This window comes from Podarcis tiliguerta, assembly GCF_965153285.1.
Source record: "Podarcis tiliguerta genome assembly, chromosome: 11".
Taxonomy (NCBI): Eukaryota; Metazoa; Chordata; class Lepidosauria; order Squamata; family Lacertidae; genus Podarcis; species Podarcis tiliguerta.
The window spans coordinates 41243093-41266825 of NC_139544.1; the positions used below are offsets into that span (position 1 = coordinate 41243093).

Consider the following 23733-nt stretch of genomic DNA (forward strand, 5'->3'; position numbering starts at 1 on the left):
ATTTTTTTATGTTGACAACAACCACAGCAACAACACCAACACCCTTCCTTAGGGAAAAACATAGTTCCCCTGATATGGTCATTGAATTGGTGTGTATGGAACAGCCTTCCTTTCAGCTAAAATGCAGTATTTCCAGATTGTACAGTGTTGGGTCTGTTATTATCAGTGAGTGCATCACTGATCTCTTGGTTTTATAACTGATTTGCATACTACAATCTCTTGCATTCAAAACAGATAATTAAGATGACAAGGCATGGATTGCAGAACATTTTAATATGGGTAATCAACTTATTTCCACATCCCACACACTTTTGCAATAAGGTTTTAGACAATAAAATCAGAGAGCCAGCACTTCCTGGAATTTGAAAGCACATTTGAAATATAATTCCTCTTGTTATATATAAAAAAATTCAGAGTTGCATACACATTTCGGACTCTTCTGCTGTCCCACTATCTCAGCGGAGCAATTTGTGTCTTTTATATCTCAACAAACCTTATTACAATATAGGTTGAGATATAAAAGTTCAGCTAGTAAGTTCCAGGGCTTTACAGTGATTCAGAGTCAACGTTTCTGACCAAGACCCATTGCAATCCATTGCAGCTGGGACTCCCCAGTACGTGTTGGGTTTTATTTAATGAAAGTGTAGCTTTATAGACAGATGTAATGGAAAACACGTGTCCAATCTCCCCATTGCATACTTTTATTAAACTTAAACTACCCCCCTGAATTTTATTGTTGTTTTTTTTAAAAAAATACTTCTTTCATTTGTATTTTTAAGAACTGACAGACAGGGCGAGGCGTGGGGAGTGAGAGAACAAAAATCACATCTCCTCCTTTAAATGCCCGTGACCGCTTCCGGCAAACTGTGAGGAGAAAATCTGGAAGCGCGGAGGGGGATGGAAATGAAGGGCGATTGCCATCCCCCTGGTGGGAGGCGCGGCCTGGAGAAACGTAATTGAAACGTCGGAAAGAGAGCTTTGATTGGCCGCGTCGGAAGTCAACGAAAAAGAAAGGCAAGAACGACTGGGAGGGGCAAAGATTGGTAGGATGATGGGCATGACGGGGGTGGGAGAGAATTGCTCGGCGGCGGCGGCGTCGCGAGCCGGAGCAAGCCGGCGGTGTGGGCGGAGCCTGCGCGAACCCCGCCTTCCCTCCCTTCGTCGCTCCCCTCCCCTCCCTTAAAGCACCAGCCCGTCCTCCGCGAGGGCCGCATAATAGTGGCGGCGCCTCAGGAGGCGCTTTGTGGTGCCGTTGGGGAGAGAGAGAGCGGGTGCCCCGTGACACCCGCCACCCCTCCTCCTCCTCCTCCTCGTTTCCTCCCTCGTCGCCTCAGCCGGCCCTGTGGCTGGATGCGGCTGAGCTCGGGCTCCCAGCCTCCGCGTCCCTGCCGCTGTTCGTGAGCCCGGCGCGGTCCAGACGGAGTCCCGGGCGCCGCCGCGATGTTTGACAAGACGAGGCTCCCTTATGTGGCGCTGGATTTGGTGTGCCTGATACTGGGTACGTCTCGGCCGGCCGGCCGCCCTGAGGGGAAAGGGGAGGAGGGAGGCGGCTGCGGGGAAAGGGGGGCTTGACGCCGGGGATGCTCCTTCGCTACGCGCTTCTTTTCCCTCTCCTGTCCCCCCACCCTCCACACAACACCCTTGTTTCGCGGGGCGGGCGCTGCTTTTTTGCGAGCTGCTTCGCGAACTACGCCTGAGAGCAGCATTCGCATATGTACATATATATCCCGTACCTATATTGATATCCGGTGTGTGCAGTTTCATATGCGGTAGGGAAAAAAAACTCGCGTTTAATACGCGCTTGAAATATGGGTCCGTGTGTACATACATATGCGATACGTGTGTCCGGGTCTGCTTGGCTTCCATTGCATGTCAAGGGGCTAAACTTCGCTTTTCCCACCTCCCGCCGCCAAGGCTGTGAGGAAGGGTTGGAAAAAGAGGGCGGTGGGGCAGTGGGCTCCAAACACCGTACTTGCTTCCCCCATGTGCTCTGCCATCTTCCCTGCTTGCCATCACATTTTATTGTCGCTGCTCTTTTCTCCGCTTCTTCCATCCCTAAACTCACCTAAATTCGCAGGTCAAACCCAACCCCCAATTGTCTCACCTGAAGAAACTTGGTCACTGCAGCTTCTTCTGTCCATAGCAGGATTGTGTAGAGTGGACTGATGTAAGAATTCGTTTGAATCACTGGTGTACACCGAAAATTAAGAAACCTGCCTCTGTACACTGATAGTAGGTAGGACAGCGCTGGTAGGGTTTGTTGTCATGTAGCTGAAGTTTACTGGAAAACTGATGATATCATTTCCCTCCTATCTGGACAGGCTTGTATTTTTTTTTAAAAAAAAGGAATAGCCCTGAACAGTTGTTCAGGTTGTTGATGTAAAAAAATGCAGATTTGCTTGATAACCGAGTCCAGCATTCTTTTCTATAGCTGCTGTTCGTCATCCTTACAAGCTGTGAAGAAATAAGTCACAAGATTCGATTTCGGTCACAAGATGTGAACACTCATTTCTAGGCTTTATTTTCTGAATATTATTTTCCCTTTTTCTGATCAAATGAGTTAATGACTAACCATTAGAGAGCTAACTGGAAAAAAGTGAGTAGTGTGTAGGTTTTCTTTTCTCAAGAATGGTAAGATTTCTTACCATTTTGTATTAGTTTTATGTTGTGTGGCCTTAGACAGCCTTGTTATGATAAAGATTGTGACTTAAATGTAATTTTGGTACTAAATTATCAATTGCCTTTATAGCTAAATGTTTAGAGACTTTACCTTGGCGAGTGGTACTCTTAGTTTGCTAGACACTCATCATTCAATTACTAGGAATGATGACTGATATCTATAGTTGATGAGTACTGGCAGTTTGACCAATTCTAAACATACAGATTAAACTACAGTAATTGAAAATTTGTCACAATGCAAGAAGAGAGTGAGGGAACTTCTTGCTGTGTCTATTCTGGCATTTTAATTGAAAGAATGAGGGAATTTCTGTGCAATTGTCTTCTGTCAAAGTTAACATAAGATCTTGAGCTATGTCTTACCTTATCTATTTGAAATCCTTTCCAGTTCTGACAGCAGGCAGCAAAGAGGCAACAGGCCAATTTCAGTGTGACCATTTTTCTGCATGGGAGAATATATGAGAAAAATCTGTACCTCTGAATACTGTAAACGAAAAACCTGCAAAGAGGAGTGAACAGGAAACTAGTATCCTGTTTGTGGCATGCTGTTATAAAATCCATGCAGGTTTCTTTCTTTTGCTAATAAATTATATTGCTAGTGGTTATGCATTTGAAAGGCCTTGGTTTTTACCATGAACCCAGTAGCTGGTTTAAGGCTAGTTTGTACACCACTTAGGGAGTGGTTTATAAATCTTCTAAATAAAAATTCAATCTCAGATCTCCATCTTTTTTATATTGACCTACCTTACAGGGTTACTGTAATACTTTCAAGTTCATGTATATGTGAAGCTTCTTGAATTAAGTGCTATACAAATGCTTTATAGTAATAATAATATACATTTCTCCCACTTGAGAAAAGTTTCTGGAACTGGTTTTATATCTGCCAGCTAATGCATCTGAATAAAAAAAGGATGCATGCAGCATCTTTTTTTTTTTTTTTAGTACATGCACCTTACTTGAATACAGTGTATAATTCATGGATGACCATTTAACTGAAAAAGGGAGAGTTCATGTGTGGCGTTCAACATTTGGATGAAATAGTTGATACTTCCAGAAGCTCAATTCAGATATGTCAAGCCATGTTTAAGCAAGTTGAACAATTGTTGGCAGGGCATAAGCAATGGCTTCTGATGAGCTAGCAAACCAGAACTGGAAAACATGGAAAATATGGACCAGGGTTTGTGATAACGAAGATTGCATTTCCCCAAATATAGCCAAAGAGAAGCCCCAGCAGCAAAGAGTGGGCAGAAGGTAATACAGTAGTTATTTGCAAGCTGCAAACCTGAGATTCCAAGGGATTATATTGCAACAAAATTAATAATTTACCCATGTATACTTGAGGTTACGGTGGGTGATTTGATAATTATATCTCAAGCGATGATGTCAGTTGTATCTTGCATCATTCTGTTTCAAGCATCATAAGTGGTTAAAGTGCTGTAGATTATCTCTCATGTCTTAAGAAGTGAAATGGTAGCTCATATTGGGTGGCACCACTATACAGGTGACACCCAGCTGTATTTCTTTTTGTCATCAGAATCAGGTGAGGTCATGTAGGTGCTGGACTAGTAGTCTCTGATCATTGTAATGGGTTGGTTGAGGGTGTATAAATTAAAACAGAATCCTGATAATACAGATGCTTTAGATTGGTGGTTCTTGGCTCCAGGAATTATGTGAATGACCTGTTCTTGACAGTGCTGCTCTCTGCTTGAAAGAACAAGTGTGTAGGTTGGGAGTGTGTGTGCTCGTGCACTGTTGGATTCTACCATGTGACACCACATTGCAGCAGCAGCATGGAATGCTTTCCACCAGCTATGGCTGTTTCTGCATAGGGATACTCTGGCCACAATAATCCCTGCTGTTAATAATGTCTCATTTGGATTACTATAATGCTGTCTACTTGGGGCTGTTCTTGAAGATGACCTGGAAACTCCAAGTAGTGCAAAATGAAGTGGCTTGGCTTCTGAGTGGAGTTCCCACATCTGTTTTTAAAAGATTTGCACAGGCTGCCAATACATTCCCAGTCTCAATTTTAAGGTGTTACAGATGACTCATAAAGCCCTGAATGGTTTGGTATCTAAATACTTGAAAAAGAACTTCTCCCTATATAGTCCTAATTTACCAGGGTTGCTCTCCTTATCGTCCTGCTTGTGGGAGCTTTATAACTGGAGCTGACTTGAGGTGGTTCCCCTGCCTTGGAACTCTTTGCTTTATGAAATCTTGCTAGAATATTCATTGCTGTTATTTCAGTCTGAGCTTAAAACCTGATATATTTGGATTTCTGATCTTTAAAAATTGAATTTTTACCTTCTTTTGTGATTTTATTGATGCTGATAGGGTTATTTGGCTGAATTTGGTGTTACCCTGCCCTGAGATATTCAGATTAAGGGCTGGATATAAATAGCCTAGCTATGGGTCTAATACCTGACCTGCTTCTTACATTACTTTCAGAGACATGAAATAGCAGGATACCTATTTCTGTGTGCTCAAGAATACTGAAGGCTTTTTGTTGTTGTTTTTTACAAGAGTGGTTATGATGTTAATTCAAGAGAGTGGTAAGAGACAAAGAGCATAATAATAAGTGTTCGTTGAATCAGACCAAAGACCTACCTCATCCTGCATCCTGGTCCTCATAGTTGCCAGTCGCCCTGTGGCATGGCTTTCATGTAGTAGCTTGTAGGTGTGCATGAAATTCTTGTTGCTTGTCTGCCAGGCTCTTTATATTTTGGCTGCTGCCAGCAGGAATCTGATAGGGTGAAACCAGTGGGAGATCTGTGGTTGGTTTCTGTTGGAGTGCTTTGCACAGCAGTCCAAAAGGAAAGATTTTAAAAGACAGGATTGGTTAAATCACTTAGGGATTTTTGCGTTCTACAGGTTTGGAGTTCACTTTTGTGTTAGCCTCAGTCTTTAAACATTGATGATATTTTGTATTGCAATCTCAGATTTTAAGTGTACTCTTACCTTTGGTAAGTAGAAGTAACGTAGGGCAGGCTCCACCAGGAATTACTCCAATTAAAAACTGATTATGGTAGGATTGCTTTTATTTTGTGTAGTTCTAAGTTAAAGGAGACGTTTGGCCAAAAAATATTCTGGTGGGTTGTGCTCCATTTTCATATTCTGTCACCCAACACCCAATCACAATATATTTTCCTTTTTGGAGATTTCCCCCCAAATATGCCTTAGTTGTTTGAGCTTGTTCCCTGGGTCAGGTACTGGCAGATTTCAGGTTTGCAGGATGTGCTGTGTCTGTGTCTTTCTTCTCTCTGTGTCTGTTTGTTTTTACTAGAACTTTCAAGATCCACCAATCACAGCCAAGCGCTAGCTAATGGGTTGTGTTGTGTTGTGTGTGTGGACATATATTTATGGGGGAAAGCCTTTTAGTTGTTGTGGGTGGTTTTTTTAATAAAAAATAATACTGGGACTCAGAAACCCTTAGATCTACCAGCACATGCTGAATTGCCTTTTGATTACCCCTGGTCTGAGTAAAAAAAATCAGTGCTGCTTATTCTGATCGATGCTGCTTATTCTGTGTTTTTAAATGGTATGTTCTTAATTTTGAACATATGGAAGTGGCTAATAGCATTTGTGTGGATATCACCCATTAGGGCCATGTGTTAGGAAAGCTGTTTGATCAGCTTCAGTATCTCTACCTTGAAGTCTGGCCCTTTGGATTATTCAAAGCGCATGCAAAGTGTGTTATCTGCTGCCTTGTGGGACATCTTTGGGAGAAGAAAAGGCTAAGAGTAAACTCTACAGTAATCCGGAGTAGAGTTTTTAAGGCGGTTGGATGTCTTGTACGCCTCCTTCCGGCAACTTCTGTAGCCAAGCTGGTGCCAAATGTATTGCTTTGCTTTGTTTAGTACCACATTAGCAAGGCAGAGAGAGGGGGGCATCTTGGTGTCTGGGTAACCTAGGACTTCTGTACACAGAGCCCAGGCCTCTGCTTCACAGAGAAGATGCACTCCATTGTCTCTCAAGACAGACAGGTGCCAACAACAGTGTGAAGTGTCTTGAACATTCAAAATGCTAAGAATTATAAGCTCTTAATTTATTGTTGAAAGACCGTATTTATTTGTAGCTGAAGTCCCATGTTACATATGTTGTTCAGTAGGGAAGTTAAGAATCCAGGATTTTGAAAGATACAAGTAGAATAATCCTATGTGCCATTTTCTAGAAAATCCAAAGACTCACACTATATTTAGCAATTGGGGCTATAGTTCTACCCTGTAGAAACACTTGGCTCTAGGTGCAATGAGGAAATACATTTTTACTATTTCCTGTCAATGACTCTAAATTACTGCTTTCCTAATGCAGCTGATGAAACAATTCTGGTGTTTAATTTACATTTGGCTTTAATTATGATGTTTGCTTCCAAAGCTGTGAGTAATTTAAGTTCCACTGCACTTCAGGTTTGCTTGCCTACTTTCTGTAAAAATGCTGCTGCAGGGTGACTAAGGCTGCGGTCCTATACCCATTCACTTGGAAGTAAGTCATACTGAGATCAATGGGACTTCTGAGTAGACATGTCTGGTGTTGTATTGTGGAATACTGCTGATGGGGCCCAAAAAACAGGTTGTAATCAAATGTGTGTTACTGCTGCCTGATTACCCTTTCAGGGGGTACAGTAAAGGAGAAGCAGTGGGGAGGGGCATCTAATCCTTTTCCAGCTAGTTGTTTCCCTTATTCTGCCTCCCGCCCCCCGTAACTTCTCCCATAGTGTGTTAAGTGTGTATGCCCCTTCCCATTTAAAATTGTGGCAAAAAAGCAGGAGGTAGCAAAATTTAGTTGCCCCCACTTTCTGCTGCATTTCCACTCCCCAGCACTGCAACAAAAAGTGATTTCCTTCCTTCATCTGAACAAGAGCAATGCGTAGTATATGTCTCTGACATAAACATTACTTTTAGTTAGTTTGATCCTCCAGTCATTTGACTTCTTTTCTCTGCAGGTAGAAGGTTACAGCTTCAATACAGATCTGAGATTGCTCCAGTTCTCTGTGCTCCTGCCAATGTAGCAGTCCGAAAGCATACCAGTGCATGTAGATAAATAGGTACTGCTGCGGTGGGAAGGTAAATGGTGTTTCCGTGCACTCTGGCACTCATCACGGTGTCCCACTGTGCTAGAAGTGGTTTAGTCATGATGGCCACATGACCCGGAAAGCTGTCTGCGGATAAATGTCCACTCCTTTGACCTGGAACGAGATGAGTGCCACACCCCATAGCTGCTTTTGACTGGACTTAACTTTCCAGGGGCCCTTTACCTTTTTACCATGACCAGTTCTCTGTGGGCCTGTAGACCAGTCTGCATTGCTTGAGTATTACCACTCTCTTTGTTCACTGTGAGTCCCAAGGTTCTCTGTAATACCACTTATCATACCATCACAGGGATAATAGACTTCTGAGGCAGAAAATGTTGCTTTCTTTTCTCTCTGAGCCTTTATAGATACACCAGATGACAGAACTCTAGATTTCTAGTAGTAGAACTCTAGATTTCTAGGTGTAGAAGCTGATGGCACTGCCAGCAGTTCCTAAGGCTTCTAAGAAATTCTCTCTTTTGGGTCAGAAAGCAGAGCATAAATGGACCGTATAAAAGATTGCCATTTCTCTTCTGACAGGGTTTCTTCTGACAGATACGTAACACACAGAAATGTTACGTTTAAATGCTGGGGGGAAATGACAGCACTTAAGACATAAGGTACATGCCTAATAGTGGGACACGGGTGGCGCTGAGGGTAAAACCTCAGCGCCTAGGGCTTGCCAATCGCATGGTCGGCAGTTCGAATCCCCGCAGCTGGGTGAGCTCCCGTCTTTCGGTCCCAGCTCCTGCCCACCTAGCAGTTTGAAAGCACCCCTAAGTGCAAGTAGATAAATAGGTACCGCTTTATAGCGGGAAGGTAAATGGCGTTTCCGTGTGCTGCGCTGGTGCCGGCTCGCCAGAGCAGCTTCGTCACGCTGGCCACATGACCCGGAAGGGTCTCCAGACAGCGCTGGCCCCCGGCCTCTTAAGTGAGATGGGCGCACAACCCTAGAGTCGGACACGACTGGCCCATACGGGCAGGGGTACCTTTACCTTTACCTTTTTGCATGCCTAATAAAGGTGGCAAACTAATTGTGCTGTTGCCCATGTGCCTTGTCATTCTTCTGCTGTCTAAAGCTTTAGGCAGCCATTGTTTGTAGGATGCATTCTTGATACAGAAGATATCATAAACATGCTTTCAATGGACTGAAGTCAATGGGAAAGCTTCTTGGTAAATGTGTTGGTGATTGTTGTACAGTTTTTTAAAGATGGGGAGTGATCTTAAATTGGAAAGGCTTACTTTCAAAATATTGTTGTAAATATTCCCTAAGTTCCCCAAGGTATTAAAAGATCACATTTTATTGTGGAACAAAGCAGAAAGGCTTAAATTGCAAACAATCCCCTTGGTCTGGCATAGTTTCTCAGTGGTTGGTCATGCCTGTGATACTCTTGCTGCCAAGAACAGCACTGGGAAGCGCTATCATTGTGTAGCATAATGGCAGTCTACCATACCCAGGCCCAGAGGCAGTTAACCTTCATCATAATTCTGTTTGCTGCAGAGGAAGTGAAAGAAACCAAACTATGGTTTTACTAAGCCATAGTTGGTTTTGGGCATCACACTAGTTGATTTCTTTTGAAAGCAGGGCAATAAGACAGTTTAGCCTGAAGTCATCAAAGCCTATCTTACCACCAATTAATTATAACAGTTTTCTATCTAATAGGAAGTTGTACAACTATACTTGAGGGGTTTGTAGCTTTTATTCCCATCTGTAACTCATGCATTAAATTGTTAAGGACTTAACAACTGGTGCATCTGTTCTGGCTTTTTGTGTAGATACTCAGATTGCTGTGCTAGACAGTCCAGTTGTTCTATAGACAAATTTGTACCTTTTATGGAGAAACAGCCCATAAATATGGCTTGGAGAAGAGCTGGAGGTAAGGGCAACTGAAACATGTTCTCAGAGTTGTTGATGAGAAGCACTTTTACAATTGGTTGGCTAAGGAACATATTTTCAATTGGCTTGACCGTGTGGAAGTATAGAAATTGCTTTGCCTCTTGCATAGTTTTATATACCCAAATCTGTTATCATGCAGTCTGGCATTTTTCTCTTGACAGCAATTATTTCAACCATATGAAACTTTCTTTGTATTTGCGCGTGTGTTAAAAAGTGTAAAACAATAAATAAATAGCAATAAAAACAATGATATTTCCCCCCTTCCCCCAATTTTTCCCATATGGACCAAATCTGGATGACTCTTGATGCCAAAACATATTGGTGGAATAAACTTTGAATATGTAGTGAACATTTAAAACCCAGTAACTAATGTTGTATGTTTACAAGTAAAACCAAATGGGCGTTTTAAACCAATTTAAACAATGACCATCAAGTGATGTGACAAACTGATGAATTGTGTGATAGAACACTTTATGTTGGTTGATTTAGTTTAGTGCAATTAAACTGGCATTTGACAGTTAAGTGGTATGTTTGGGTCTGTGAATTAGGAGACAGTAAATAAGAAACACTGTATGGAACAATTTTGTCTGCTTTGTATAGTCTTCTTAGTATATGCTCTTAAAATATGAATAAAATCAGAAATAACTTGTGCCTATTCCAGATTTCAATGGTTTAGAGAAAACTGTGATTTAAATAGTTCTCTGATAAGCCTAATGCCATGCTTTGTATTCGTGTGTGTCTAATAAGACCTCACAAACTGGTTGCTTCTGTTATGTTTTCTTGTAATACTGATAGTGCATCCTTGGACCATCTGGGAATCTCCTGACTTTACCTTGGAAGCAACAGCTTTTGTCATCTTTGTATTTAGTGGGTGTGTCTCTTCTTGGGAATGATTGAATGAGTCTCAAGGTGGTATTACTGTGAAAAAAATAAAACTCCAAAATGCCCCTTGACTCTTTAATTGACCTATAATTGATAGGATTTTCTGCATGAGCAGGCCTGTAGTAGTTTAGCTACATGTGTTGCCAAACGGCTGCAGTTAACTCTCATAAAATATAGTTGTACTGTCCTGAGCAGAGTCCTTATGATTATACTAGTATTTGCTACTATATTAGATCAGTTAGATAAGCTGACAGCAAAGATTGACAGTAATCCCTCATCTATGCATCAAGCCCAATTCCATATACATGAAAATCATATATAATCAAACCTTTGGAGCCACCCTGCAGTTAGCAGGTGTGTGGGGTGGGGGAGAGAAAGAGCATCCCCGGCACGCCCAGATCCAGTGCACTGAGTGGGCCTGTGAATGGGCTTTTTGAAAAGTAAGAGAAAACCTGGACGAAGCCTCCATCTTCCACACTTGTTGCAAAAATTAAAGGGTACTTTGACTGGCATAGTCAAATGTTTTTTAGGGAATTTTCCATACTCCATGAAATGATGGTTTGGATTGTTACATAGGAACTTATTGCTTAGCGTATATTCACACTTACAGCGTAACTTCAAAAATGAAGCTTCTCAAGGAGAATTGCCATGTCCTTTAAAATACAGAAAGATTTTTATTCTACAGGAGATGGTTCTCCCTTCAAGAGCTCCTTGCATTTGCTTTGGCCAGAGCTGTGGCTTTTTTAAAAAAGAAAATTTTATAATGGTTATTCTCACATTTTGCTGGAAAGGATGAAGGGTTAGTTTTCCACCCAAGAAAAATCCCAAACTGCCCTTCACATTTGTTAAAACGTGTGTGTGTGCGCGCACGCACACACACACATTTTAGGATGCCCATTACTGGAGCTCTTTGCTACCTTAGAAATATGAGCACCTATATATATTCTATTAAAATATTTTATTACTTAAAACATACATTGCAATTTGGTTTATGTCCCACAATATAAAAATGACATGGTTTTAAAGTAAGTTCTGGAAATGTTTCCAGTCTTGCATGCTATGGAAACTCCAGTGTGCCAAGGGAAGGGATGGTTCCCATTATATCCAGAAGGGCTTTATGTTTAGTACTTTTGTTTCACGGTGCTCTTCATGTAGTATGAGGTGATAGTCTAGTCTAGTTCAGTATTGTGCCAACTCTGGCTTATGCTGTACAATAATGTGGTTATGAATGGCTATTAGTTTGTCTGTCCCCAGTTACCCACTCCCACAGGCCTATTGAAAGGAGAGGTATTTGAATGTTCTTCCTGTAACTCAGATGTTGTGTACAAAGTTCATGGTCATTCACTCCCTTTTACTTCTGCTTACGCAAAAGTGACAGTAGTGTAATACTTTCCATTAGGTACCATCAAAATGTTACAAAGTAGTGCACAAGCTTTCAAGTTCAGCTTTTCAGTAGTTGTTCAGTATTTTGTGATTTTTGTGATGCTTTAAAAGATACTACACTCCTGTTTGCTTTGGATTTTCTCTGATGGACTGGCACAGCTACCAGTTTCTTTTTCTTTTTCATTCAGTGTCTGTGCACCAGTTTAGGGTGGAGACATGTTTTAAATAATTAACTGATTTTACGGGCTTTATATGGAATAGAAAAATACTAGATTATAAAAAGAAGTCTTTCTCATGTGAGAAAGTATGCCTAATACTTGCTTGTCAACATAAAGTGTTGCTTAATAAACCTAGTGACAATCCGTTAAACTTTCCAGTGTGAAGATTAAATTGTCTAGCATAAAATGAAATGTGCTTTTTAAAAGGCCTCATTTATAGCTGTACTCCAGATGAAACCATGATGTGTGACTGATTCTGAAGTGCTTTGTAAAGGGATGCTCTCCTTCTCCAGTATTTGTAAAAAATATTTACCCACTCCAGAGTATCTGGAATTCTGTAACTGATTTTTGCATTGGTTTTTCTGCCATGGGATGTTCTGCCATAAAATGTTCTATATAATCTAGAGGCAGCCTTCTCTGAAGCTGCCTTATGAAGCTTTGTTTTACTATCCTGCCCTTTTATTTATTTTCTTTGCACAGTTGATAAGACTTTAAATAGCCATGGTGAAAGTACACAAGATCAAAGTAATTTTAAGCAAACAGACCTGTGATGGTTGGAATAGGGGGGGAAGTGGGCTGACCCTCTGAGCTATTGCATTGAGAGGGTGGCTTGGACATGTAAGTCCTAGGTTCAACATGTATCATCTTGAAGAAAAAGGTATCTGGTTGGAGAGTAAGGAAGAGTTGCTTTCTGTGAACTTTGAGACCTGCTGCAAAGCTTGGTAGATAATACTGGACTGAATAGATTAGTGGTCTGATGTCTTATAAAGGCAAAAACTTCTGTTCCAGGTGTGGGGAACCTTTGGCATTGCACTGTTGCTGTATTACAACTCCTGTCAATCCCAGCAAACATGGCCAGTGGCCAAGGGTGTTGGGAGTTGTGTAGTTCAGCAACATGTGGAAGACCAGAGGCCCCCCATACTTGTTTTATTCACACAGTACTTAGGTAGTAACTTATTTATTTGCACTGGGGCCCAATCCAAGAGTTGTATCCAGTGCTGTCAGTCCGCTGACTCAAAGGCCCTTATGCTAGTGATGCATTCCTGTGTTGCACAGCATTGAGAAAGAAACCAATACAATAGGTCTGCTGGTGAAACCAATGATTTGATTAATTTTTGTTGCATATACTGTAGTACTTAGTAAAAGCAATCTAAGTGGTTTGCAAAGAAACCTACAGAGATACCCAATAAATATTTAATCAAAGAACCATGTAATTCAATCAAATTAGAATGTGGAATAATTAAAATTGCACTAGTGGAAAGGGCTCATCAACCTTGGGAAGGTAGCTTATCTAGGAGAAGGAAACCTCTACTGCTGGAAGAAGTGCTAAGGAGTAAACCCTAGACAAAGCTGGAGTGGAGTCCCTAAGATGGTTGGATGGTGCCTTGTATGCCTCCTTTTGGCAACTTCGGCAAATTTCTTGCTCTGCTTTTCTTGGACCACATCAGTGAGGTCATGCGGGGGTTCTTGTCGCCTGGGCAGCCCAGGACCTCTATACACACTGCCCAGGTTTGTGCCCTGGGGATGTCACTTCAGTGCAGCTAACACAGCAGTTTGACTTCACCCTTGGAGATGTACTCCATTGTCTCTGCCAACTACTACTACTAGTGGAAATATCGTGAGACTACTTTTTATTTTAGTGCCCTTATACATGCAAATGCAAGATTTTGGGAGAAGTCCTGTTGTGCAGTTGGGAAACAATGCTAAGATTGTATATTTATTATTTCACAGTGTTTATGTACCATGTGATTGTAATAAAACCTCATAATTCAGGATTGCTATTTTAACCTACAGATAAAGCAATTAACCACTTAAAAATGAAAATTTTGTGAAGGATAGCTTTAATTGATGGTACTGAGAACACACATGATTATTATTTTTGAGATTATTTTGTTTCTGGTGTGTTATATCTGAGAATGAAAGAAAATATGAAAGATGGCTTTATTAACATTACTGTGTGCATGCTTCAGTATGTAAAAAAAAAACCCTTTATTAAGAAAGCTGCAATATGCAATTTATTTAAATCCAACAATTAATTAGCTGTGATCACCTTTTTTTTAGAAAAATATCTGTTCACAACCTTCTTATGTTTGGTTTTTGATTGCCTCTGCTGTGCTACTGCTGTAATCTAACTTCTTGCTTCCTTTAGTGATTTGAGCTACAGAATACTGTTTACCAGGAAAATATTTCTGAAACCAAAGCTCTCTTTGTATCTATTCAAAACAAAAGAAAATGCTTGAATCTGTGAGCAAAGTTGGAGGGGGCTCTATTGCTAGAGCCCGATGCTGTTCCTGCCAGATAGCATTTATGGCTTCTGTCTGTGTTCTGCAGTAGCTCTTTTCTATGGCAAAGGATACCAAGCTTCCTGCTAGAAAGCCACATAGCTGCATGCAAATTCTCTTAAATTCAGGAATACTCCCTGTGCACCCTTTGTACTTTCCTCTGTGGTTAAAAGCGGAAATGTGAGCTGATTTCATATTGAAATGCCAACTGTTAATCAGTATCATGACAGAAAAAATATAGCATGGATCAATGTGGTGGTTTCAGCTATGAAGTTGGCTTTTGTATTTGCTGCATATGCAAGAGATCGTTGAGGGACATCATGTTATGTTAACAGAACATCTTGTTATGCTAATCGGGCATGGTTGGGCTATTTTTGCTGTGTGTGGTGCTTTTCCAGAGCTTATAAAAACTTCAATCTTAGCTGGAATATTTTCCTAATGTAAACCGATTAATTAAAAAACCAGGCATATTTTTGCCAAGGGAAGCACATTTTTCACCTTTGGATATTAACATGTTGGCACTCCTTTTCCTGTGGACTTTAACTTTCAGAACTGAGGATTTCCTTTTGGTTCCCCCGCCCTGCTTGTGTTTCCTTCCCTAAAGGCTTCTAAGCCAGGACAATTGTGTCCAATTCTCCCAACTGAAATGCTTGGCTTTTTGGCTAGCGAATGCTGTGGTTAGATAAACTGGTGTTAATTGACCGAAAGTTCACATTTGTGTTGGATATAATTCCAGAAGTTTTAATTCTGTAATTTATTTTTAATCTTGTCATTTGGTGCTTTGAAAAGGATTGTGATAATTTTTATTTATGTATATTAAGGTATTTTATAGGGCTTTTCAGGACTGTGTGACCCTCTCAGGGTGGTTCACTTAATAAAACAATAAAACACAAATATGTAGACATAACTTAGGCTAAAAATCAGCAGGAAAATAGATCTCCCCATATAGCAGCAGTGAATAAATTACTTTTTAAAGCCTGGACCAGCCTCAAATAGGTTAAAAGTGAATGTAATGCAGCCAATTTCTTTAAAAGCCACTAATGAAAGAGCAAAGAGCACTTCCTGTGGGAGGGAGTTCCATAATGAGGATAACAAATGCCCCCAAATTAGGCTGGAAAACAGATTAGAATTGAACTAAACAATCAGTATCTTAGAGAAACACCTGGAACCATGAAACCACTCTTTCCACTATCTTATTGAAGAGTGGAACGTGAGATACTGGCTAATAGTTATTAATAACCAGAGGGTCCACATTTGCATTTTTTGGAACAGGTGTCTAACCATTGTTCCTCTGAGATCAGTAAGCATTGCACTCTCTTTCAGAGAAGCATGAACTGCCACCAAGGTAAAGGTGATAAGCCCTAACCTGGCAGATTTTAATAGGTAGAGTAAGGATCCATAGGTAGATGATAGGCCTTAATTCTCAACTCTCTCACATCACCAACTGGCGCAAGCTGAAAAGCAGCCAGCACCACCTCTGAGACTCCCTCTGTAAAGCTCAGACAAGGAGATTGTTACTCAGCAGGGCAGGTGGTACAGCAGCAGAATCCAAGGCTTATCTCTAGTCCTTGACACCATGTAGAGAGACTGAGAGCTGTCTGGACACACATTTGCTTTCCAGCCATGTTTCAGTAATGCAGCAAGAAGTTAACAACTTCCCATTAGTTGAGCTAACATTCACAAAAAGCACCTTGAAATTTGGGTGCCTACAAAATGGAGAGGGAGCACAGATATCTGGCTCCCTTTCATCTACCACGTCTACTTCTCACATTGCCATAGCATCCTCTGCTCCTTAAAATCCAAACGGTGCCCTCTTCTTCCTGCCCCCACTTCATTCCTTATCCCTAAATTCATTTTAGCTCCAACTGACTTAAAATTCATTGATAGAACAGAGCCACCAATTCCAATTAAATATAATTATATTGTTAACGTAAGTGAGAGGAGAAATAGTTTCTTTGGCTTTGTGGAGGAAAAATGGTAAAGTTGGTGCAGCATCTTGCATTTGTGATTCTTCTCTCTTGTTGCGTGTTGGAGTGGCTAAGATACAGCACTCCACCTAGCCAGGGTATAGTCCCTTTAACCCAGAGCCTTCCAAACTGTGTGTTGCAATACAGTGTGTAGGTGTGTCGCATGAACACTTCCTGCACGCCTCCCAGGGCTAGAAAGGGGTTAGCTTAACCTCTGGTTTGCTAGTAAAACTGAATTACTTGTTTCACAAAATGATGCATGTCTAAAAACTGTGCCACCAACATGAAAAGTTTGGAAAGCTCTACTTTAACCCAATTTGCTTTGACTGACACCACAACCTCCTTTAAGGAGTGTGGCCTGTGGAGAGTCCAAAGGGCCAGACAGAAAGGCCTGGAGGGCCACATTAGGTTCCCCTTTCTTCACTTAAGTGATATTGTATCTTTCCTTTTTTTTAAATGGTAAACAAGGTCAAGATTCATTCTCTCCCTGATCAGTGTTCTCTTGTTTCCAGTACCTCATATGATCTTTATTTTTAAAAGCTCCACAGCCACTCCCAGTTCATATTTCTGAAATGTTATGAATGCTAATATAGGACACACTAGAACTTGCAATGACTTGTTTGTAATTGCTGCTGCTTCTAGCTGCATATTGTTGAAAGTGAGCAATGTTCAATTTATAGGACCTGTCTCACCAAGCTCCTTTAGCAGTTCTATTTTCCTAATGCAAGATAGGCTTTTTATTTGGTAATTTAGGAGGGGCAAATAAGGCGCACCTTCTAGTAATTCATTGGCTTGCATCCAGAGATGTTTTCTGATAGTCGAAAGGCACTTCCATGTGCACAAAGCAGCCCTGCTGAATTCTCCTGATTCCCCGTCCCATTGCTCCTCATGTCCCATTCAACCCCTGTTCCAGATGGTCCCTCAAGCTTCTGAAGTGGCTATTTGGGGAGGCGCAGGCTTGTACTGATATTTTAAGGTTTTTGAACTGGCATGGAACAGTAGAGGTGCAAATGACAATACTAGTTGCCTGCTAAGTAGGTAATGTAGAGAGGCTGCAATATGCAGTTCTTCAGTTCACGCATCACACCAGCTATGGTTTTGCAACCAACAGTTAGGGACTTGCAGATTTACAGCAGGTAAACTATGGTTTAGGCCTGTTTGTTTGTTTTCATTTGTTATCTGCTGAGCACTCCAGGCTCACTCCCATCTTCATGGTTCAGTCTCCGCATTCGCAGGAAAGACTGCCTGAGACCCTGAGGGACACTCTATTCTATAACTTCCAACATTTCTCTGATGAGAATAGGGACACCTCACTCCATAATGATGATTTTACTATTTATACCACACATATCTTGCTGGGTTGCCTCAGCCACTCTGGGCAATTTCCAACATATATAAAAACCACAATAAAACATTTTAAAACTCCCCCATACAGGATTGCCTTTAAACAGCTCAGGGGTCAGATAGCTCCATACCCTCCAACATTGCTCCAAAGAAAATAGGGACATCCTAAGGAAAACTGGGACATTCCGGGATCAAATCAGAAACCAGGACAGCTTCTCTAAATCAGGGATGTCCCTGGAAAATAGGGACACTTGGAGGCTCTGCTATTCATATTTCTCCCAACATTTCCTCCTTCCATTTACCGGGGGGGACGGGACATGATCAAATAGTTATTTTGAGGTGTATGTTTTGAGGCAATGTTTTATTTGCATTTTCTTTTCTTTTTGTGTGTTGCCCTGGAAGCTGTGCTGAAGGGTAGTATAGAAATCTTTTAAACAATTAACAAACAATTCCCATGGGCCTTGACATATTTGCAATAATCTGTTAAAATTGAAGGTGTGTCTGAGTCCCATGGAAATTAATGGGACACAAGCACAATGTTAAACACTTGAACCCAATGACTTCAATAGAGCTTTTGTTACACCTGAGAAGAACAGTCTAGCTGGATCAGATATCCTTCAGTCATCATTTGGTTTCCATTAGGGAGCCAGCTAATAAATAGAGATCACAAAGACGATAACCAGCACTCTCTTTGACCCAGTATGTAGTATTGCAAAGAGAAGCATTCTGTTTCCCTATATGAAGGTTTCATTTAGCTGTCATGGTTAATTGCCTTTGATGGTTTTATAGCCATTAAAGCTAGTGGCCATCATCTTGTGGCAATGAATTCCGCAAGTTAATATATCTGTCAGTGTGTTTTCATATGCAGGATCCTACTTACAGAATTGGTATAATTATTCTCTCCTGAGTGAATCTTTCTCCGTGACTGTCAACGACCCTGGTTTCTATTCTGTAATTTAGCCAAATATGAAGGGGGAACTTTCCAAGGCTGCTAAAAATGAAAGTACAAGAGAAGGGGTTACCCTTGAGAAGGAACATTGCAAGGCAAAATACTCCTGATAAAGGCTTACTGCCAACCATAAAATGAGTGAGTGTGGTAAAAACAAAAATGTTTTAATACTACCCAAGTTAGAATTGTTATCTTGCACAGACTTGAATGGTAGCCAGAGTCTTGTCCCTCCTTTGTCACCTTGGCATTATTTCTTTTCTGAATTGCCTTGGGCGAATCAAGTTCTCCTCCCTATCTAATTTTATAGACTACTGTTAACATTTCTAAACTTGCCATGTATGCTTATTAGAAACCAGACATCCTCATTACTGAGTTTTTGCTGTTGTAGCAGAAAGTACTTTTTGCCCTTGGAAGACAGTGGAAAAAATGGTTGCGAAAAGCTAGGAACCCTGGCAGGGGCAGTTTGGCAAGGAGTGTTGGGACATCATTCAACAGAACTTTGAGTTGACTGGTAAGGGTGTTGTGGAAATTAAATGTGGAGCATCTGTGGAGCAATTGGCATAGTGAGAGGCTGAGTATACATATTCAAAAACGGTGCCATGTTTTGAATAAACCTGTAACAATTTGTGTGCATGTCCATCAAATAGCAAATTCAGGTTGTTCACTTTTCCCTGAATGAACACTGACTATACTAACCCATAAGGCAATTAAAATGGAGCACTTGCAGATAAGCCAAGTTAGTGGCACTGTATGCATTCATGGGGCTGCAGTCCTATGTTCACGTGAGAAGTAAGCCACATCTAACCCTGTCGGAACTCCTTCTGAGTAAATATAAGCAGGTTCAGGTTGTAAATCTGCAGAAGTCATTCAGCAAAAATAGTGTTAAATCTAAGCTTGGATTAGAGTGTGAATCATGCTGCCAGATCCTGTACTTCTAGGTAGTTACAGCTATAATTAGAGTAGCTTTGAACCAATGCTTGAAAGGACACAGAGAACATTTTATTTTTTAAACTATCCAGGAATTGGTATAGGTGAAGATTCATATTCTAAGCCAAGGTAAAATAACAAACACTTGTGTAAGATTATTTCTTTTACTAACTTGGTTCTCTCTCCACCCCTCAAAAACTGCTAAATAAGTTGCTGGATAAAATGAGATACCATTATGCTTAAGACTTGACATGGGCTGCTTTCCATGTTAATGTTATGAGAATTGCTTTGAGTTTGCCACATCCACGACTTTCCGTTCTTAAAGTTCTGGTAAGCTGCAGGTTCGCCTCTGTTCATTTCATCCACACTGCTTTGGCACCCTGACCTGTCTTCTTTTACTCTCAGACCCTTTATCCCTCCACTCTGCTCGCAGAAATGGTTATCTAGGATTATTATTTTTTTAAAAAGGTTGGTGTTTCGATCAAAATGTACAGTTGCATGAGCAGAAGGCTATTTTATTATTTTTACTCATTAAATTAGTATACTGCCCTTTACCCGCAGTTCTCAGGGCGTTTACAACATAAAATCACAATATAAAACACCAAATGCACAATAAAATTGAAAACCAAAATAACCCAATAACCCCCATTCCCTTTCTGCTGGTATTCCTTACTATTCTGTAGCCCGCCCAACTAATTATAACCAGGGATAATCTAATCTCATTATAATCAGGGGTAATCAGAAGTTTTACTCTTAGGAGTAATACTCCCCATATATTACATGGCAAGGTGCTGAAGGCCTGCGATAATTTATTTACCCTTTCCTTTCAAGGGAGTGTAAGTGCTTTCTCCACCCAAATTCTACCTTTAAGAATAGCCCTGTGAGGTAAATAAAGATGAAAGATGGTGACTAACCCGAGGTCACTCAGGGAGCTTCATGGCTAAGTGTGGAGAACTTGGGTCTCCCTGGTCTTAGTTCAGCACTCTAACCACTGCACGACACTGGCTTCCGTGGGTCATGTAGGCTTTTGACGTAATCTTGAACCAAAAAGCAAGAATGGTTTTTATTTCTGTGGTTCGTATGACATTTGCAGTAGTGCTAATCCTGGGATTCTGTCTCTGGATAATGAATGGTAAGCAGCTTTGCTGCGGAAGTGATGGTTTCACTGTGGTATCCTGTAAATGTGTGGTTGTGATTGTGGGGAAGGGGGATGGGGAGAGCAAAGAGACTGAAGAAGTAATGTCCTATGGAGAGAGGGTTTTACCTCACTTACCTCACTACTATTCACATTTTTTTAAAAAATGTTGGTTAGGGTTATTCCTCACTTTAAAAAAAAGTTGGAGGAGACCTTTTTTGTACATCTCTTTTTGCTTTGGGCCCTTTAGTAAATTCTTTTTCTCATTTTGGAATTTACCTTGAGATTAGAGTCTGGTTCAAGCAGTCATCAAATGTTAAGTTGCATTTGGATAATAAATAGCAGAGGCTGACGTGAACACAACACATAACAGCACAGGCTGATCCTCTAACGTCAATGTAGGACATTTATACATTCAGTTATGAGAGCCAGGAAGGCATGGGGATTAGTGCCTCTACATCCTGAGGCTCGCTGTACATCTGAGATGCTAGAAGTTAGAATACCACAAGGTATGCCACAAAAAGATACTGGGAGAGGGGGAGGAATAATCCTCAGCATAACAAATACAGGGCCCCCTTTCATGTTTTTAACCTGGAAATTCTAAAAGGTGTAATGAATGATAAGAAGTGGGCTAAACTTCTCAAGCTGAGCTTCACTAACCAGGCAAATCTGCCATGGAACGAGGTGAGCAATGGGCCTACCAAGGTCTGGGTTTCTCCAAGCAGTCTTCCTTAGTGTGACAAATATATTAAGAATGACACAGACACCATGCTTCTATTCCTGTGCCTGCAGCTCTGCCTTCTTGAGAGTCACAGCTACTGTCACTGCTGAGAGGAGCCTTGACCACCCTTTCATTGTCAAAGCTATAGGCCAAATAGGGGCCTTAAATAGGTCTCTAATTACCTCTTCTTAAAAGTTACAACTCAAACATCAGTGATCATAGGGCTGCAAACTATCAGAAGAGCTGAGTACCATCTTCCAACACTTGATCCCTCAAGACTAGATTTTTCACACTACATCCCCATCCAGACAATTTAAAAACAACAATTTATTTAAGGTTGCCACATGTCCCCTTTTTCATGGGTAGGTAAAATGAGAGTCCATGGTTAAAAGCAGAAGTCAGCAAATGTGTCCTCTTTTTTGCTCTTCAAAAAAGACTGAGGGTAGGCAAATTTAAAACTACAGAGGAGTTTGGGTACTAACCAGCATAATCCGCATTTCAGAATATTATAAAAATCTTTATGTAGGTGGACATGAATGTGTACAGTCTGTGTGTGCTTGGGGCTGAGGGTTGTTCCTGCATTGAAATACGCATGTCGGGATGAATGTAATATTTAAATTGGAGAGTATATACACGAGTCCCATCTCAATATGGAAAAGTGAAGGGGAAAAAACAATCCACAGTGTATCTCCCTGTAAAATATTTCACTGGGATACAACAATATTTTGTTTTGGTTTTTTTAGTTGTAGCAGTTACTGATGTCAAGGAGTAAGCAATAAAAATAAGAAGAACCCATGAAACCCTATGCCCCCTCTAGCAGGGAAGAGTGTTTTCTCTTGATATATACTGAATATCAGAGAACCGCTAAGGTGTAGTGCAACTATAGAGAGGATTCCCTCTTCCTTCCAGCTTGCTATACTTGGGGTGCAAGGAGCTCATCATGTGTGATAACTGGCTAGGATACTACAGTGATTCAATAGACACAGTTAGTTCAAATTGTCCTTCTACTCTGTAACTTCATTAATAACCAGTGTTCTTCATCAAGCTTTCAGAAAATTCTTCCCTTTTTTCCTGGCTTCAAAAAACATTGTCTCATAAAAATAAGCCCTACATTCCTTGCAGTCGTTCCAGTTCTTATTTATATTCTGTCCAAGTTTCAAATTCTTTCCCTTTTGATTATTTCCATTCCCACGTTATCAATCCAAATAAACATAGCAGCTAAATAATTTGCCTCATAACTTGCCTTATGTGGAAAGCATCATTCTGGTGTCTGAACTCTGCGCTATTCTCACTTCTGCAGTTGGCAGGCCTGGTTGCTGGTATCTATGGGACAGATAGGCAAATGGGGCTTTGAAGTCTAGGCAGTTTGTGTGCACTGCATGATACTGAATACGCTACACTCTTGAGTTTTGCATGTTGCTTAGCAGTTTCGTCCATGCTTGATAATACGTGTAGATAAATATTTAACTGTGTATCTTTTTTTCCCTTCCCCCAACAGCTGGCTTACCCCTTGCTGTTCTAAACTTGGCAAAAATAAAGCCGTATCAGAGGGGCTTTTTCTGTAATGATGACAGCATCAAGTATCCGTTCCATGACAGTACCATCACATCCACTGTCCTCTACGCAGTGGGGTTCACACTGCCCATTTCCTCTGTAAGTAGCTGGCAGCTGTGTGGGGAGAGTCTGAAGTGTGTGCTGAGAGCTCATTATTTGACCAAGTCTTTGAGAAAAGAAAAGGAAAAGGCTTGGCTTAAATGTACTTGGCTGACTAAACATTTGTAGTGACAGAACGAGAAGCCTCTGTGAAAACGCATTAATAAAGCAGGGATGGTGAGCCTGCCCCATTGCCCCATTTCAACTCTCATTAGCCCCAGTCAGGGATGACTGGAGCTGTATTCCAAAACTTCTGAAGGACACCAGGTTGGGGAAGTTGATCTATTTAGTTGTAAGGTAAAGGGACCCGTGACCATTAGGTCCAGTTGTGGCCGACTCTGGGGTTGCGTACTCCTCTCGCTTTATTGGTCAAGGGAGCTGGCATACAGCTTCCAGGTCATGTGGTCAGCATAACTAAGCCACTTCTGGCGAACCAGAGCACCACACAGAAACACCGTTTACCTTCCCGCCGGAGTAGTCCCTATTTATCTATCTACTTGCACTTTGACGTGCTTTCAAACTGCTAGGTTGGCAGGAGCAGGGACCAAGCAACGGGAGCTCACCCTGTCGCGGGGATTCGAACCGCTGACCTTCTGATCGGCAAGTCCTACGCTCTGTGGTTTAACCCACA

The 23733-nt window shown here is 41.2% G+C and overlaps 1 protein-coding gene across 2 annotated transcripts in view; it reads left to right on the forward strand.

Moving 5' to 3' along the window:
* Window positions 1-989: 989 nt before the first annotated feature.
* Window positions 990-23733, forward strand: part of PLPP1 (phospholipid phosphatase 1) — an 84858-nt gene continuing 62114 nt past the window's right edge. Inside the window, exons 1-2 of one of the 2 annotated variants that reach the window (XM_083404522.1) lie at window positions 990-1498; window positions 22948-23102. In XM_083404522.1, the coding sequence (XP_083260648.1) occupies window positions 1441-1498; window positions 22948-23102 (213 nt within the window). In that variant the 5' untranslated portion in view covers window positions 990-1440. The remainder of the gene's footprint in view (window positions 1499-22947; window positions 23103-23733) is intronic. The other variant, XM_083404523.1, reaches the window with a different exon arrangement.